Source organism: Equus asinus, chromosome 4 (genome assembly GCF_041296235.1).
Source record: "Equus asinus isolate D_3611 breed Donkey chromosome 4, EquAss-T2T_v2, whole genome shotgun sequence".
NCBI lineage: Eukaryota > Metazoa > Chordata > Mammalia > Perissodactyla > Equidae > Equus > Equus asinus.
Genome location: NC_091793.1, coordinates 42,906,105 through 42,924,870, shown reverse-complemented (window position 1 = coordinate 42,924,870; position 18,766 = coordinate 42,906,105). Strand labels below are relative to the sequence as shown.

Here is an 18,766-nt window from a genome sequence, read left to right as displayed (position 1 = left end):
GTTTGGAGCCCTTTGTGCAGAGAATTATGGGGTTCTGGGCACCTGCATGTGGTCTATAAAGGGGGCTCAGGCTCTGGAAGAGCATGTCCTCTTGGTCCTTTAGACTCCTTGTCCTGGCGTAGTCAGTGGAGGAGCAGAGTGAGGCCCTCGAGATGTGATATCTGAGGGCAGGGGCCCCTGCTACCCAGCTCTAAAGGTCGTACTGCTGGAAACACATCTGGAAGTGGCCAAGCTGGGATTTAAATCTAGGTCCGTCTGGGCAAGCCCATGACCTTGCCTCTGCACCATGTTGCCTTGGATAGAATTCTAGAGGAGACTGCTCACATCAAGGAATCCTAATTTGTACGTCTCTTATACAAACACTGAATATCATCAGTGTTACTAACGTTCCAAGAGTCTCTGGATTTCAGTGTTGTTTATTGTACATTTGTACACTTAGAATGTAAACCACACATTTTCCAATATGTCTTCTCAGTCATGTCCAGTCTTTTCAGCTGAATTGAACCAAATAACAGAGACTTTTAACAGCCATGAAGTTATTTGTTCTTCTTCGTAATAATTCAAATGGAGCTTAGAGTTTAAAATCATGCTTCTGTACATTAACTCGTTAGCTCTTTCCAGGGAGAAATTCCTGGTCTCTAGTCAGTCCACTTGTCAGGTGAGGAAATTGCGGTTCAGAAAAGTGATATGACTTGTCCCAGATCACCCCAGCCGGGCGTGCTGGAGTCCACATTTGAACTCGTTCTTCCTTATTAGGTGGTCTTCTGTGGCTAATGCAGTACGATTTTGAATATTCTGCATAAGCTGACTGTCATATTGAGGAGGCATAAACAAAATATTTTCTATCCTAGGTGGACTAAGTGACTGATAGCCCCGTATTTTATCAATGCAACTTAGCCAGCCTTTAACCAGGGCCTCTTTCCAGCTGATGACAGTCAATTTTAGGGGTGGGGGAGGATCGAGGAGGTTTGTGAGCGACACACATAGCCCTAAAATTGCTTGTGGATTCCACTGACATTCTAAACACACGTTTTAATGCAGCTCCCATTATTCTAATGTTCTAGTTTCCTTTTTTGGTTTTATCTTTTCAAACACAAAGGAAAGAAATGATTTAAAGTATTCTACTCAAATTTTCTCCGAGGATGGTAAAAAACACGTATGCTGGCTTGCTTGGTTGTCAGCAGTACCAGAATCTGTGTTTGAGGAGAGGTTGTGCCTGTATACATACGTGTGTTGGGTGCTTACGTGCCTATCCACGTGGCTGTGGTGAGTTTGTGAGCGCACTTACATGTAAGAGGTGATTTCTATGTGCCAGGTTCCGCTCATGGATTGATGGATTTAACCCTCATCACAGCTCTGGTTCTCCCCCTTTTATAACAGCGGAAGCATCAGTTCACAGAGGTTGAGGTAAGTGGCAGAGCTGGAGTTTGAACCCGGGTGTTCTGACATCCAGGCTCTTTCTACCCCACCCGCACTGAGTCTGGATCTACTTGTTTGATAGAATGTGATCATCAAAAAACTTATCTGGGAAAATCCACACATTGAAGACCCAACTGTAAAAGGAATGAACTTCAACGAATAGGGAAGAGGGCTCTGGAAACACAGAAACTGTTTAGTAAGTATGACGGTTTTGAGCTCACAGTGGTAGAATGAGTCCGCAGAAGTTGATGACAATGAGAACTAAAAGTGGCACTGAGATAGAAGCCTCATTTGAGAGACAAAAGACTGGGGTTCTAGCCTCAGTTCACCCACCAATAACAACATAATACATCTGTACAGCAGTTTCCAGAAGATTCTCTCAGGTATTCTTCACAACAACCTTATGAAGTAGACATCGCTGTGCTCATTTAGACATGGAGAAACCAAGGCCAGAGAGAGGTATCACTTTGCCAAGGCCATACCTCTGGTAGTCACCAGCACTGAGACTCCAACCCAGGCCTTTAAGCTCCAGATGCCATCCCCTCCCTCCACTCAAGCTGTCTGTGCCTCAGGAATTTTCACACAAATATTTTTACTCACAATAAACCCCTTCTTTTGAAACCTGGAGTCCAGGAAACACCACAGTGTTTTTTCACTTTCTCCAGTCTTGTTTTGCAGCACTAGCAAGCAATATTTCACAGACGAGGAAACAGGCATATACATTAGAGGTCAAACCCCTGTAATCGCAACAGACGTTTGTTTTCCCAGTGACAGTGGCTTCCGTCTCCCACGCTCTGACCACTCAGTACCATGTTATCAGGCCAGGTCAATACTTAAGAGTGTTCTAATGGTCATTATAAAGGAAACAATTTTGGAATGATTCATTGATTAAACAAAGATTTATTGAGTACCTACTATGCTCCTTGCGTTGTTGTGGGCGCAAGGCTGAATAAGACACATTCCTTGCCTTTCAAGGAGCTGACATCATTGTCTGGTCACCACTTCTGCCACTCGGAAGGATGGTGGTGGAATTGAAAAGACTTACCTGGTTTGGCCTGGTGCGATGGTGGTGCAGTTTGCATTTCTGTGACAGGGGTTATTAGACTCACAGATGTCGGTGACAGAGCACCCCACTCCAGGGACAAAGTTGCGGTAGTGTTCCTTACACTCACAGTGAGACTTTAGTGGACAGGGAGAGAATAACAAATGGGACTCTAGTTAGTCATTTTAGCTGACATTCTTCTTAAACTCATATATTTAATCTGCCATAAAACTAACTTGGGATAGGTCCAAAGAGTGGGTTTCAACTAGAAACTTGTCAAAGTATCTAGAACTGGAAGTCATGTCTATGTATCTCAATGGTTTGGAAACTCATACCCCTTCTGTGTCATTTACACTGTCAGTTTTCTGGTTTGCTAACCCTGGGCTGCCTTGGCACTGTAATTCCTGGTTTTAGATTGTCTACAAGTGAATAGAGATTGACGTTCAGATGGGAGGTATTAGTGCTCTAGAATAGTGGTTTTCAGCTGAGAGTCTCAATCCAACGGACAATGGGCAATGTTTGGAGACACTTTGATTTTCACAATGGGAGAGAGGGGCGGTGCCACTAGAGGGCAGGGATGCTGCTAAATATCTTACAGTGCACAGGACAGCTCCCCACAACAAAGACTTACCTAGTCCAAAATGTTAATACTGTTGAGGTTGAGGAACCCTGCTCTGGAATAATGGAAAAATAAAAGCATTGCTTCTGTGTGAACAATGGAGGGTTTCTAAGACTTGAAAATTGGCCTTGGGACCCACTTTTTAAGAGATAAAGTATATTTTTAATCTCACTCCCAAGATCCTGGGACCTTGGTTCAGGGTGTAACATGACTTTTCTCATAAGGGAAAATCTATCCTCTAAATGAGGATGGGAGTTCAGCCCTTTGAATTTCTTGTGACCCTGCCTCAGAAATCGACAGCAGAAATATATCTCATGATATATTCTTTTTCCTTAGAAATGAGGTTGGGTGGATTCTCTGCAGGAACTCCAGGAGCCTTCCCATGGGCTGCTGATTAGACTGCTGGGGACCCATGACTGAGTCTCGGGCAGGCACTGAAGCCTTTCCTCCTATCCAGGCAGCAATAGCCTTCTGTATGATGGATTTCCTCCACTGAACACTTGGCCTGCGGTTATGGGTGTAGTAGGAGCCCACGAAACATTTGATGGTTGAATGAGATGTCAGGGAAAGGGTTCTTTCAACTGGACTCCTCAGCAAAGGTCTCCTGACCAAGAGGAATTTTACCAGTCAAGGTCATGATGTGATTTAGAGGAGCAGGGTCTCACCCCAGAATATCCTCACTGTCCTCTACAATCTGTCAGTGCTGCCTGACATTTTATCACGTTCATCCCTTTGGAACAGAGTATTTTTGGTTCTAAAAGTCCTCTCTTCCTTGAAAAGACGTTAGAGAGAATAGAGGACTGCAGGTGAAAGTCAATTACATATTCACCCAAGACTTGGTTAACAGTTAATTTGTTAATCTAATTGGAGTCGTGTGTATATTTTGTGGATCACCAAATAGGACTGTGATAAAAGAGACAGTTAAGATTTGACTGAGGAGCTGGGAAAGTGTGAGTTCAGAGGATGGACTGGGAAGGGAGCACACTGAGGTCAGCCCAGAGCACAGGCAGGTCTGTCTGGAGAGGAAGCCCAAACTGAGCACCGAAAAGGAGAATTGGGAGGGCTCAGAAGACAAATTATACCTATAGCACAGTCTCACCTTCAGGGGTTGTCCTACTTCTATTTGCATCAGTTCCTGCATCATTGGCTCACCTGTCCAGGTCCATCATATTTGCACACTGTAGACCTTGCAGGGCAGTTTCCAAAGTTAATTTGGCAAGGGTCTACTGGCAAGCACACTTGGCCATCCCCGCGGTAGCCATCTTGGCATGTACAACTGTGCTGATTCGGTCCCAGGTATGTGCAACGAGCATGAGGGTGGCAGACATCTTGTAAACATGGATTGATGGCTTGAGAGGCAAAGACAAAGTAAGAGGTGGTTACCACACTCAGGGATGGAGAAGGAAAACTAAACTGTGAAGGGATTGCAAATCACAGCTCATCAAACCACAAAGGCAATCCAATCGTTCTAAGAGAGAGAATAAGAAACATTTCATTCTACCCTACCTGATCACCCCCAACTTCCAAACAGATTTATGTATGGCCATCAGAGACCATAACTGAAAATATTGTGTTGATAGATTATTATGCCATGTTATGTGTGGCATTAATATAAAATAGCATGAAAGAAAGCACTAATGCTTATAGAATTTATAGCATGCATTGCACCCTGTTCTAAGCATTTGCCATACATTAACCCAGTTAATCCTTACAACTCTGTAACATTGGTACTATTATGATCCCCATTTGATTGATAGGAAAATGGAGGCAGAGGCAGGTTAAAGAATTTGTCCAAGTTCGTGTAGTTAGCAATAGGCAGATCTGGGATTTGAACCCAGGTGGTCTGGCTCCAGTTTCGTGTTTATAACTAATACACAATACAACCTCTCACGAAGTGAATGAGCATGAAATGAAAAAGAAAAAAGAAAGAAAGGAAGAAAGAAAGAAGGAAGCAACACATTTTATCTTAACATTGATTTAAGTGACACAAAATAAAACCATGTATAAAAATCTCTTTTTATGCTTTGATAATAGGAGGAATTGCCATTTATTAAAGAGCTACCACCTGATGAGCATTTTGCTTAAAACTTTTTATATATTTCATTCAAGTACGTAGAGAGAAATAGAAGTGGTCGTTGTATTAATATTAGGGAGGTCATGTTTTTATTTTTGTTTCTGTTGAGTGACCTAACCATCTCAATTAACAAACTAGCAGGATCTAAATTCTACTCACGCTCGCAGTATTTGCCATCGCCTTTGTAATTGGGAAGGCATTTGCACTCTAGTTTCGTTCCATCTTCGCTGGAAGGTGAGCATCTGGAATTTTCTGGGCAGAGCAAGGCTGCACATTCAGGGATGGCTGCAAAGGAAGAGTGTTTAGTTAACTGCATTAGTAGATTAACTAGTCCTAAAAAACTCAACAAATGCAATATTCCTTATTATTAAAAAAGTAATGTAGATTCGCTGTAATGATTCAAAAAAAAAAAATGGAATGCATGAAGTAAAAATTAACTGTCCTATTTTCATTCTCCCATACCACTCCCCAAATAACCAATGTCAACAACCAATATAATACATTCATTTATAAGTTTATTTATATGATTTTTAAAAACAAAATGGAGTCCTGTTAAAATATTTAGGAACTTGATTTTTAGTTTTATTTTTTCTGGTGAGGAATATTGGCCCTGAGCTAACATCTGTTGCCTATCTTCCTCTTTTTGCTTGAGGAAGATTGTTGCTGAGCTAACATCTGTGCCCAATCTTCCTCTATCTTATGTATGTGGGGTGCCGCCACAGCATGGCTTGATGACCAGTGTGTAGGTTCACACTCAGGATCTGAACCCATGAACCCTGGGCCGCTGAAGCAGAGCGTGCAAACTTAACCACTACACCACCGGGCTGGCCCCCAGGAACTTGATTTTTAATTTAACATTATATTATGGAGGTCTTTAAAGATCTTTTTTAATCTCTAACAACTTTAGTTTATAATATAGATGGGACACAGATGGCTGTTAAAAACTATAAAAAGTCTGACATAGAAGCCAACTTGCAAAGCTAACAAGTTGGGCTGATACAGTTTCATGGATGCTGGTAGAAGATATGAGACTCCCGGGTCAGAGATGAAGGATAGTTTATTACTCACATCAAGAGCAGTAGCCAGAACATCAGCATTTTTGCACCAGCTTTCCAAGCCCTAATTCCCATGAGGCAATGCAAAGAGGGCCAGATTGAGACCTGAACATGCAGTGGATTTCATTATAGGAGAGAAGCTCTGATCTTAGGGAACCTAAGTTATTTTTAATAATAGGCAAGATAATATTTAGGGCTCAAGCAGAAGGCAGAAACCACACAACTATTTGAACAGAGAAAGTTTTAGTGTAAAGAATCATGAACAGAGAGGGAATAATGGGGGAATAATGGGGCTCACGAGACTTAGAAAGAATTCTAAAGAATAAGGGAGTAGCAGAAAAATAAAGAGCAATCCCTACCCTCGGGCTGAGATGAGCACCCAGGGTAAGCCCTCTTCCTTCCGGAGCTGAGATCCAGATGTCACTGGAAAGGGCATGGTCTTGGTCACTGCATGGCGCAGAAGGTGCTGAGGTGCCCTGATGGTGAGATTTGCTGGAAATCCTTCCCCCAGGGCTCCAGGGAAGGTCATCCATAGGGTGGGGCCAAGGCTCAGGACCCACTTGGTGCCTGGGGAAGCTGCTTGCTGCTGGGTGCTACTGGAACCAGAAGCTAAGAAGCTACCCTCCCAGAAGTGTAGTTTACTTCCAGGTGTGGCTCAGGCTGGGGCGATTTTGAGGCCAGGTGTGTGGGATGAAGGTGGGGTGGCCGGCTCCCCAGATGGCCAGTCCTGCAGGCACCTTGATGTGCATGGGGCTGAGGAGAGGGTGTGAGGAACAGCATGTCCCTGGCTGGGCACAGGCCTGCACTGTCCAGGGCTCCTGGCTATGCTGCCCCTGCCTGAGTCAAGCCGTAGACAAAGTATGCAGTGGCCAAACTCTGCAGGAACCTAGCCCTGGAGAAACTGGTGGGGCTGAACCGTGGAGAAAAACTGTGTTCTTTAGGAACCTGGCGAGTGAGCTAAATCAGAAACAGGAAGAGGAAATCCTTCCTCCTTCAGTGTCCCTCCAGCACAGCCTATTGATAAGACTTCACATCTTGCTGGCTGGCAAGTGAGAAATATTTACAAAGCTCACCTCCACTATCACAGAGCAGGCAAAAAGGGTGAATTTGGAGCTGAGAGGCAATCCATTGACAGCTGGCACAGGCCGTAAGCATGCCTGCCCTTTGCTCCCGAAGGAGACCCTATGTCTTCCAAGGCTGTTCACTATACGAACATCCTTGAAGAGATGTTGGAACAAAGGGCAGTCAGTGTGCTGCTCTCAAGATTGCACAAATATGAGAGACTCATGGAGAATTGTCTCCCAACAGTGGCTATGAATCAGAAATTCATAGAGAATATCCTCCACCCCTTCCATAAAGCAGAATTGCTGCAGGGACGTGGCTGCCCTTTCAGGATTACATTTTCATCCTTTCATCCTACATTACACCTTTTCATCCAGGTGGAGTCATGTGGCTAGCTGACATTGATGGAATATTGAGTGGAAGTTCTATGTATCGTTCTGGACTTTATAAGCAGGTGCTTCTTCACTCTCCCTTCTTCCTTCCATGGCCCAAAGCAGAGCATGCTGAGGTGCTGCAGAATGCCAAGGCACAAAATGGAAAGATCTAGATTCTTAATCACAATGTGGTGGGAAGCTGGTGTCAGCCAGGAACACCCACATTGGATGTTACATAAGTAAGAAATACACCTCTGTTGTGTTAAGCCAGAGGTTCCCCGAGTTCTCAGGTCACAGTGCCCTTAGTGTCTCAGTAATTTTTTCACGGCATCCCAGTCCAAAAGAAATATTGACCACGCCCATTGATTAAGTTGGAAGAACCAAAGAATTCAGTAACTATGTCGTGAGAACTTAGTAGCCACTTGAAAAAGTAATATGGTTAATAGAAAGATAAAATATTTTTATTTATTCTTAAATAACCATATTTACTTACTAATGGGACGTGTGAGCTTGTTGGACACTGCACAACTTCTTAAACTTTGGAATCAGATTGGAAACTACCACCCTCATTCCATTCAAATGACTTTTGCATGATACTTGCTTTCTATCACAGCAACCACTGAAAACACAGTGTTGTAAAGATATGATATTATTGAAAGGAATGTAGTGCTACCTAATGTTGAAATTGTGAACTAACTCAGATAGCAGTTCATATTCTACAGATATATAGATCTATATTCTGTAGATATTCTACAGATATATCACTGTTGCCCTCAAAAATGTAAGATATCCCATAGCAGCCCCGTGAGTTTGATGTGGTACCTTGGGATGCTTTGGTGCAGTTTTGGAACCATAGTGTTAAGCCATGAAATTTTTGTGTTTGTTCCTTACAGCATTATCCTAACTAGAATAGGATGTACCGCAATTTACTCAGCCACTTCCTGCTGATGGACACTCAAATGTTTCCAGCCTGTTTTGTTCTTACAAACAACACTGGCATGAATTTCTTCATACATATCTTCTTACCTATTGGTGCTTACTCCTCCCGCCTCCAGGTAAATTCCTGGAATTGGGACTTTAGCAGCAAACAGTAAGCATACCCTAAAATTTAATAGACAAATTTCCTTCATAGGCTGTAGTGGTTCATAGCCACACTGACAGTTGTGTAATTTTTCTCACACCCCCAAATAGATATTATCTATCTTTTTAATCTGTGTAACATAGTGGGCAAAAAACCCAAAACCAAACCAAGTCAAAACCTCCCAAACTCCAAAATATTACTTCATTATGGTTTTAATTTGCATTTCCATGATTCCTAGTGGGATGATCCACATTTTCCATGCTTGGTGGCTAGTTTTCCTTTCTTCTTCTGAGAATTAGCTGCTCCTTGGCCAGTTTTGAAACTGGGTTCCTGGGCTTTATATTATTATAAAACTTTTCTGACATGAGGATTGCAAATATTTTGTTCCATTTTATTGCTTATCTTTTGAATCAACAGAATTATTTTGTCATTTGGAGGCTAATCTGTCCATGTTCTCTCCGTTATGCTGGCTTCTGGGCTGGATCTCCTGTCTTATTACAAAGGCCTTTGGTCATGAGTCCATGGGTGATGACAGGAGTGACTGGGGAAGGAGGCTGACTGAGGTCTGCAGAAGGGTCGTCCCATCAACCTGAGTTTCATTCTGCTGTCGATTCACATGGGTTGTTTGCGTGTCTGTCTCCACCACAGGAAGAACGTCGAGGCTATATTTTATTCATCCTCCTTACTACCACTGCGCAGAGCTCCTCAATGACTTTCAATAAAGTGAGTTTGAATTTGTTGAATTTGAATCTTGTCCAATCCCTTCATTTTACAAACCAGAAGAGAAACATCCAGAGAATAAGTTAAGCGAGGCTAATGTCAAAGGCAGAATGTCCAGCTTCTTAATGTCCAAGTTTCAAAATCACCCTTCATCACCTGCTCTGTGATAATGGACTGGATTTCTCCTTTACAGTGATGTGCTAAGCATGACCAATAGAGGGCGCTGGAGGGCCATTGCAGCAGGAAGGGGTTTGTCTTCCTGGTGCCCTTGAACAGTGTTGTGCTCCTGCTGTGTTGGCTTGCTGCTGCTCCATAGTCTGTCGGTGGTGTGAGTGTGTGAGGACATCCAGTGATGCTCTGCCCAAGCTGGGCACCTAGAGTTCACCTTTCTCTTGGTGACCTCACATCCTAGGTCTGGACCCAGTGACCACCTTCCCACAGCTCTCCCCACACACAAACATTGCACACTACAGGTTTAGCACCCATGGCACCCCAACTCCCTCTGCGTGCTTGCCCACCAGCCTCAGCTCACCAGTGCCCTGGAGGGTTGTTCCCTGCCTGCCGGGTGACTGTGGTCCCATGCTGGCCTGGGCAAACCAGCAGACTTCTCCTCTACCTGGGGGGGTGCCACCATATCTCCTCCAACAAGATTTGAACCCAGCCGTGGAGATGGCCACTCTCTTCCAAGTTTGTCTTTCCTTTGTTATGCTCCATCAGCCCTAGGTTCACTTTGCATTTTTACAGCCACTCGCCTATCACAGTTTATATTATAGCTTTATATTAAACTTCCCTTGTTCCAATCACCTTGTGGTTTCTGTCTCTTGATTGGACCCAGCATGACAGATTGTTTAAAGAACTTCCCATGGATTCAAATGATTTGAGTTCCAGCTCTCCTGTTTACTAGTTTTGTGACCTTTGGTGAGTCGCTCAGCTTTGGTGAGCCTCCATTTCCTGTGAATGTGTTCTGCCTTTGAGACTTAGAATTGAGAACATGCCTTATCTCCCTTACCGGGTGGCTAACTTTTTGCAATAGCTTCAGCTGGTTTCCTAGCTCAAATGTCTTCTTCTCCATTCTGTCTTTCACACTGCCACCAGTTTGACCTTCCTAGAACATAGCTACAGCTGTGTTACGACACTGCTCCCAAACTTTCTGTGACTTCTGATTTTCTATACTGTCTCTCCTCTCCTCTTCCCTTCTCATCCTTTCCCCACCCCTCCCCACTTCCTCTAGTCACCTTCTCTCTTCTCCCTTCCCTTCCCCTCTCCTCCCCTTTCCTTCTCTCCTTTTCTTTCTTCTCTCTTTTAAATTTTTGGTTTTCTTCCAGCAAAACATTTGATGGTGCCTCACACAGGTAGAGCCCCAGCACACGAGTACAAGATTGAAATGCACACATCTGTGCCCATTGGATCTGGCGCGGCATTAAGGAAACTAGCAGTACTCACGCTGGTCACAGCTGGGGCCAGTGTATGCAGAGTGGCACTCACAGGTCCCATCGCCATCTATTCCACTGTTGCAGACTCCATGCACACAGTTGCACACTGCAGACAGAAAAATGGAGAATTTTCACTACCTCATATAGACTTCTTCTAAAGATTCTGGAAGGGAAATATTTCCAGATAACTTTTACTGAGAATCTTCATGATGAGACAGGGAAAACCATGCATTTGAAGTCCAGAGACCCTGATTTGAATCTTGGTTTCATTTTCCTTTTATTAGTTTCAATTTATTTATGTATAACATGTGGATAATGCCTACCTCATGGGATTTCTATAGTTAAACGAGATAATCTATATAAGGCAGATCTGGCATATCATGTGCATTGGATGGAGTTCTTTCAAACTACTGACTTCATCGTTGGATACCTCAACAAGAGAATTAACTTAGCGTCTCATATACCTGTCATGTTTAAAAGAGAAATGCTAGCGCTGACTCAATCACTATTGGTAGCGGGAATCTATGTAAATAAATCCTACTTCCCAAATAACAGGGCAATGCAGGTATAAAAAGAAATTCAAAAGGGCAGAGAACGACTAAGCTGTGTTTTCTAGTTTGAAATAGATGGCTTTGCAGCCCAGTGGCAAATCATTTCAGGAAGAAGTGAAAGGCATTTGAAATAAATGGTCAACTCTTCAGCATCCAGTTTGTGACTCACTTGCAGCAAGATTTACTGTCTGGCTGGGTCACCAGCATCCTATCCCCAGCCTTCTGTGAAGCATATTGTATTAGTTTCTTTTTGCTGCTGTAGGAAATTATCATAAACTTAGTCGCCTAAAACAACACTAATTTATTATCTTATAGTTCTGGAAGTCAGAAGTCTGTAATGTGTCTCTCTGGGCTGAAATTAAGGTATCAATAGGGCTGTGTTTCTTCTGGAGACTAAAGGAGAATATTTTCCCTTGCTCTTCACAGCTTCTAGAGGCTACCTGCATTCCTTGGCTCATGGCCCCTTTCTCACCTTCAAAGCTAGCAATATCAGGTCAAGTCCTTCTCATGTTGCCATCTTTATTGGTCCTCTCTCTTCTGTCTTCCTCTTCCACTTATAAGGACACTTGTGATTACATTGGGCTCACCTGGGTAATCCAGGACACTCTCCCTATCTTAAATCAACTGATTAGCGACCTTAATTCCATCTGCAGCCTTAATTCCCCTTTCGATGTAACCTAATATATTCACAAGTTCTAGGATTAGGACACAGCCATCTTTGGGAGTGGGGCATTATTCTATCTATCGCACATGTGTTCAATGTGTGTAAGCCAATTTAATGTTAACTCAAGTGAAAAAATAATTAAGAAGATCCATTTGCTTAAAAACCTAACCAAATACCACAGAAGCAAGATTAATAATGTTTAAAAGTATTCCAAACATCTAATAAGCCATCAAATCCTTTGCATTCTTTGTTACATGTCCCACCCCAATCCCCTGCTCTTCATATCCACTGGAACTGTCTTTGTTCGGTGCTTATCATGTTTTGCCTGGACTATTGCAGTAGCGTTTTACCTGGCCTCACTGTCCAATTTCTCACGTCTCCATTTCATCCATTTCATTTGATCAGTAATGGCATCAGGGTGATCTTCTCTCAAATATTTCAATGACTCCCAATTGCTAACTAAACAAAATCTAAAGTCCTCTCTTTGTCAAACAAGACTTCCTCCAATTGTCCAACAAGATTTGACTCCAATCTCTTTGACTTTTCATTTTGATCTTCCGCCACTTTATTTTATACATCCTGGGTTCTAAGCACATGGGATGACTCGCTAGTTCACCCGCCCTCCTTCCAAACACGGTGGTGCACGGTGGTGAAGGGGTGTACCTACAACACGACTGGCAAACAACAATGTACAACTGAAATTTCACAAGGTTGTAAACTATCATAATCTTAATAAAAAGTTAAAAAAAAATCTACCCAGCTCCCACCTAGTGGCAGGTACTGTATTAGGCACTGGGTATATAAAGATGCATAATTCATAATATCTAATTCAAGGAGCTCACAGTGTAGTGCGGAAGCCGGACTCTAAGCGATACAACGATACCACGTGTGTCCTAAATGTTGTCATGCAACCAATGGAAGAGGGCAAGAGGGCAGAAAGGGGGAGATAAATGTGGCTCAGCTCCTGATCCCAACTTAGATGCTAACTACTAGAGCTGTCCTTGTCTCTAAGCTTCTCCTCTGGGCAGCATGGTGTGGGTCAAAGGCCCTGGCTTGAGCATCTCCCAGTGTCCTGTCTTCTGGTACAGCCTCTGCACTGGATTAACTGACCTGGCGCGAACAGCTTTCAGGAGCCTATGACACGCATTGCCAGGCTGCCAGCTGTCGCCAAGAGAATGTCCTTGAGAAGGAGAAGTGAGTGGCAGAGGGATTCCCAGATGGTCATTTAGAGAACCCTTCATATTTGTTGAATTGGCCTCAGCAGATCTCTAGATACATGGGAAACTTTGGGTATGTGACTTTAAAGTGGTCAAAGCCATGCCATTCAGGTCAGAGGGACAGTGCACAAAGACCCCTGTGATGTGCTCCTTGGCAGGTGAGCTGCTCCCTCTCCCATGTTCCCGTAGCTTCCCATGTGTGCTGTGTACATCGGATCATAATTCTCACCTGCATCTCCAGTACCTTGGGGGTCGGGTCCTAATCTTTCCCCTCTTTGGAGCTCCATCACCAGTCAGGGGTCTAGTGCATGGTGGATGCCCCAGGGGCAGAGCAGTGCGGGACCTGGATGCCCAGGCTCTGGAGTCGGACACTTGGGGTCAAATCCTGCCTTGTGCTTTTAATGGCTGCGTAACCTTGAGAAATCTCTCTGCCTCCTCATCATAAAGCGAAGAGCCCAGCTTGAAGAGTTGCTGTGAGGACCCAAAGGCATTATGCACATCAGACCTCACTCACTGCCGGGCACACAGCCGATGCTCAGCAAATGCTGGCTACTGTTATTAACAAGACACGACTGTGGGATTGATGTGGGGGTCATGCTATAGAAAATGGGCTTTGCATCCTGCCCTAAGTGAGCAGGCTAGGCATTGGCAGCAGAGATGAAAACCCTTGGCTGAGGCAGCCCTAGATCTTCTCCAAACTCATCAACAGTTGAGTGGGAGAACACTCGGGCGGCAGGCGAAAGTCAGCGCTAAAAATAAACTGTGGCTGATAGAGCTGTCCTACTTACAGGCAAAAGTGCCACCTCTATGGGACCAATGCCTCACTGGATGAAACAACACTGGCACCCAGTGGACGCCCTGCTGAAAAGTTTTGCAAATTGCCATAGTCCTTGCCAATGGGAAATGACCAGCCACCACTGAGCCATTCACTCATTCACTCATTCATTCATTCATGGGTGGCTTGCTTACTGTTGGATTGTTTTTGTTCTCATTTAATACTTGCTTCCATTGATTGAGTGCTTGTGACATGCTGCTAAGAGCTGCTACGTTGTCAAGCCCAAGAGGCAGGTGTTACTATTCCTGTTTTATAGATGAGGAAGCCTTCGAGAGATTAAAAAGCTTGCCGCAGGTCACTTGGCAACTGGGGTTGGTTTCAAACTCAGGCCAGTGTGACTTCAATGCCTGTTCTCTTACCCTTTACATTCTAGAGCTGCGCTATCCGATACGGTAGCCGCTAGCCATGTTTGGCTATTTAAATTTTAATTAAGTAACGAACTAAAATTTACAATTCAGTTCCTCAGTTGCACTGGTCACATTTCAGGTGCTCAGTGGCCTCAAGTGGCTAGTGGTGACCGCGTTGGACAGCGCAGATATAAGACATTTCCATCATTTCACGAAGTGCTGTTGGAATGGAGAGCTTAGTGCTTTTTCTCCTGGGTCTCAGTTTAGGTTTCCGACTTCCTCACTTAAAAATATGAGTTTCTAAACCATCTTTCCCCCTTTCACTTGGCCTTTCTCCATGGCACAAGCAAGTGTGAAGGGAGGCCACTTTCTTTGGTTAGAAATGTTTGGAATCTCCACGTACCTCTGTGCTCATCAGCAACCAACACCAGTGCCTTGGAGACAACATGGGTTCCTTTTCTTTCTAAATTTTCATCCCAAACAATTACTCGGCTTTCTTTGGAAGTAAGCAAGGCTGGATGCTGTCCTCCTTCCTTCCCATTTCAGTATTTATGTAAAATATGTGATTTAAATTCTAGTCTTATGGTAGGGAAGGGCCAATTTAGAAGGCATGTTATCTCTAAACAGCTGATTGATTATATTTTAGTTTATTGTCCTTTAATATAATGTATAATCTTAAAGCCTACAGAATACCAACATCTGTTTTAAATTTGCTTTTGCTAACACCCTTATGAACTAATCTTTTATGGAGTGGAGGATGAAGGAAAACCTAAGATTGGGGGACACTAGAGAGTTATACATAATTGTAACAGTGATAATTGAGCATTTATTGTGCATTTATTTCAATCTTCATAGTAACCCTAAAGGAGGCAGTATTATTTTCTATTTTTACAGGTGAAGACACAGACAGACAGTGTCAGTCTAAGGTTCCCACCATTAACAGCCCTGTGGTTGAAACCCAGTCTGAGTCTAACCCTGGAGTTCTAATGGTCTCTATGTGATGTCTCTCCAAACCATGCTGCTGGATCAGGACAACATGGCTGGAGAGAATTAGATCATTAATTTATTAAATCATTCACTCACACACTCACTGATTCATCCAGCCAGCAAAAGTGTAGTGCATGTGTACCAGGCAGGCAGCACCATGGAGAGTACTAGAGATAAAGAGGTACAACAGTGCTTGCCTTCAAGGAACCCATGGATTAGAATGAGATAAGGCCTGTGCTATTGCAATGAAACTTATCACAGACTGTGCAAAGTTATGGGGGTGGGATGTCTCTGTGTGTGTAAGTTTTCTTGGAAAAAATATTTGAATCAATGCAGTGTCAACTGAATTTGATTTTTCCATAAAAGCCAGAATTGAAGTGTTGAAGAAAGGCCGCTGGGTATGTCCTTTTTGCCATGCCTGCATTCTCTAGACCTTCCCAATGCCATGCATTCCAGCTCACTTCCAGTAGCTTGTGAACACATCCCAGGGAGGCTGCTGAACTCTCACTGGGGGCTGGAAGTGCCAGGAAATTAACAACCATGCCCCCCGCCCCACGACTGCATGTATTAGTTTCCTATTCCTGCTGTAACAAATTGCAACAAGCCTAGTGTCTTAAAAGAACACAAATTTATTGGCTTACACTTCTGGAAGTCAGAAACCCAAAATTACTGTGCTAAAATCGAGGTTTTTGGTAGCTTGTGTTCCTTTCTGGAGGGGGGAAATCCTTTCCTTGTCTCTTCCAGTTTCTAAACCCGCCCACATTGTTTGGTTTGTGGCCCTCTTCCATCTTCAAAGCTAGCAACGGCTGGTGGAGTCTTTCTCACATCCCATCACTCTGACACTGTGTCTTCTGCCTCTGCCTCCCTCCTCCACATTTAAGGACCCCTATGATTACATTGGGCCCACCTGGATAATCCAGGATAATCTCTTTAGTGTAAGGTCAGGTGATTAGCAACCTTAGTTCCATCTGCCACTTTAATTCCCCCTTGCCATGCAAGGTAACATATTTCCAGGTCCAAGGGATAAGGATGTGGATAATACTGGGGGGTCATCACTCTGCCTACCACACCATGGCTCCCTCTCTCCTTAGGTGAGATGACTCCAGAGTGAGTGCTCTGCACTGACTCCACAGTTCCCTGGGGGATTAAGCTCTGGTCATTCACTCTGGTCTCTGGCTTGACAGTGTGTTCGTTATTTCTCCATGTCACTTTCTTTGTGTTTCCTGGGGTTACCTTCCAAATATGCTTCTTGTACTGGGTTCAGGGTCTACTTCTGGGGGGAACCAAAATAAAAGAGTGGACAAACCAGTTTCAGGTTTGTTTAACCTGCAAAATGGAACCGACAATCTCTGATCACCTGAGGTATTTATTTGTAAACTCCCAAAGGAAGGGACAGATTAGAACGTGGTGGGACCTATGGAAGTCGAGGGCCCTGGGGAGAAGATCAGTGCTGAGACCAGGATTCGGAAAGACCTCGGGGAGAGGCTGAACGGGCTAGGAATAGGTACATGTCGGATCCTGGAGCCTGGAGGGAGGGAATTGTATGCCCCTGAGATCGCCAGAAATGTTTACTGGTGAGTAGCTGGCCGCAAGTGCGGAAAACCCCAGAAAACGGTGTCTCTCTTTTCAAAGATTGCATCTTATTAGATTTTGTTGTCAGCTCTTTGTTTGGCCTGTAGACTTGGTTATATATAACTGTTCAGAGTTTTTCCCCCCAGAACATTCTCTCTGGAATCTTCAGCTGTGTGAGCCATGTTTGACTTTCAGCCTTTGCAAATGCATTTGATTACACAAAAATCAGACATACCTGCTGAACAGCTGGGTCCAAATAAGTTGTCATCAGCACAGGTTTCACAGGCTGTTCCACCAAACCCTTCCTGCAGAACACCCCGGGTAGATGACATTAGACCCAAGTGATCTGTGTTATCCAGGCAGCCCTTCCATTTCTAACTGATGGTCTGCTCAACGTTTGTTTCTCAAATATATCTTCCCTCTACGCTATCCTGAAGCTCCTTCTTTCTATTTTTTCTTTTATCCTTTGCTGTTTTTGTGTTATAATGCGTACATTAATCCTGGCGTCCTTTTTTATGAAGAATCTGGAGCTCTTCAGAAGAAAGCTGCTTTGTCAGCCCAAAGATGAAAATAGAGACCAAATCTAAGAGCCGCATCACAATTTCACCCAAGAGTGAAAGGAAAACTCTTTCACTTTTGCATTTCTGAAGACAGTGGGGCTCAGTCCTTTTCAAGAATTCTTTGTATTTAAATCATCTGAGGCTTGAAGCTTGGAAAAAGTCACTTTCATGGGATAACAAAGGAATTCTTCCATTGGCAGACCCAGTGCTTGACAATGGGTGCTGAGGCTAGCTCCTAAGAGTAGTCTACTAATAGTGGTGATAATTAACAGTAAGAACAACAATTTCTATAGCCCTATATAATTTCATAAATTATTATCACATATATGATCTCATTTCACTTTTTCAACAAACGTAATTACATAGGTATTTTTATCAAACCCATTTTACAGATGGATACACTTAAGGCTGAGTAGTTAACTGACTCATTCGAAGGTCTCCAGTCTCTATGGTCATTTTGTTGCAGGTCACATACTCTTTTTACTAATATCGCTATTTCTTAGAGACTCCACCTAGGATGTGTGTGTTTAAGAACGGACAAGAGGTAAGGAGAGGGAGCAGAGTCAGGGAGAAAGAGAACATCTTTCTGAACTTACTCGGCAAGAGCAGCTTCCGTTTCCTTCCATGCCGTCCGCACAGCTGCCCCTGCCACTGCAGGGGGACCTCGCTCCTCCTGGGCACTCTAGGGAATCAAAGAACTCAGAGTCATTCATTCATGACTGCCCGCAAGCATTCTGCAAGGATGCATTAAGCATCTACTGTGTGCCAGCTAGTGTGCTAGCTGCCAGGGCTAAGAAATAATTGAAGACTCTGCTGGCATCATCTAGGCTTACACAGGGGAAGTAGTCAGTTGCTGTAACAGAAGGCAGCAGGCTGTCTATCATTTCTTGAGCATTTGCCGTACACTTTACAATGATCTAATTAAATTATTCCCATTGCAACTCTCAGAGGTTGCTATTGGTACAGGTTAGAAGATGAGGAGACCGACGTTCAGAGAGGTCACATAACTTGCCCAAGATCTCACACTTTATAAATTGCAAAGCTGGGAATTTAGCCTAGCCCTTAGCATGACTGTAAAGCCAGGCCTTTTAACCAAGGTGCTAGACAGGGTATTGAGGGACCCCAGAGAAGGGAGCTATTGATGCTGCCTTGGG

The 18,766-nt window shown here is 43.8% G+C and overlaps 1 protein-coding gene across 2 annotated transcripts in view; it reads right to left on the bottom strand.

Moving 5' to 3' along the window:
* Positions 1–18,766, bottom strand: part of STAB2 (stabilin 2) — a 147,812-nt gene that overhangs the window by 112,890 nt on the left and 16,156 nt on the right. For both annotated transcript variants that reach the window (XM_014865791.3, XM_070507167.1), the window contains exons 4-9: positions 18,209–18,294; positions 17,288–17,357; positions 10,890–10,985; positions 5,314–5,439; positions 4,233–4,429; positions 2,465–2,598 (exon numbers count right to left, since the gene is read on the bottom strand). In XM_014865791.3, the coding sequence (XP_014721277.3) occupies positions 2,465–2,598; positions 4,233–4,429; positions 5,314–5,439; positions 10,890–10,985; positions 17,288–17,357; positions 18,209–18,294 (709 nt within the window). The remainder of the gene's footprint in view (positions 1–2,464; positions 2,599–4,232; positions 4,430–5,313; positions 5,440–10,889; positions 10,986–17,287; positions 17,358–18,208; positions 18,295–18,766) is intronic.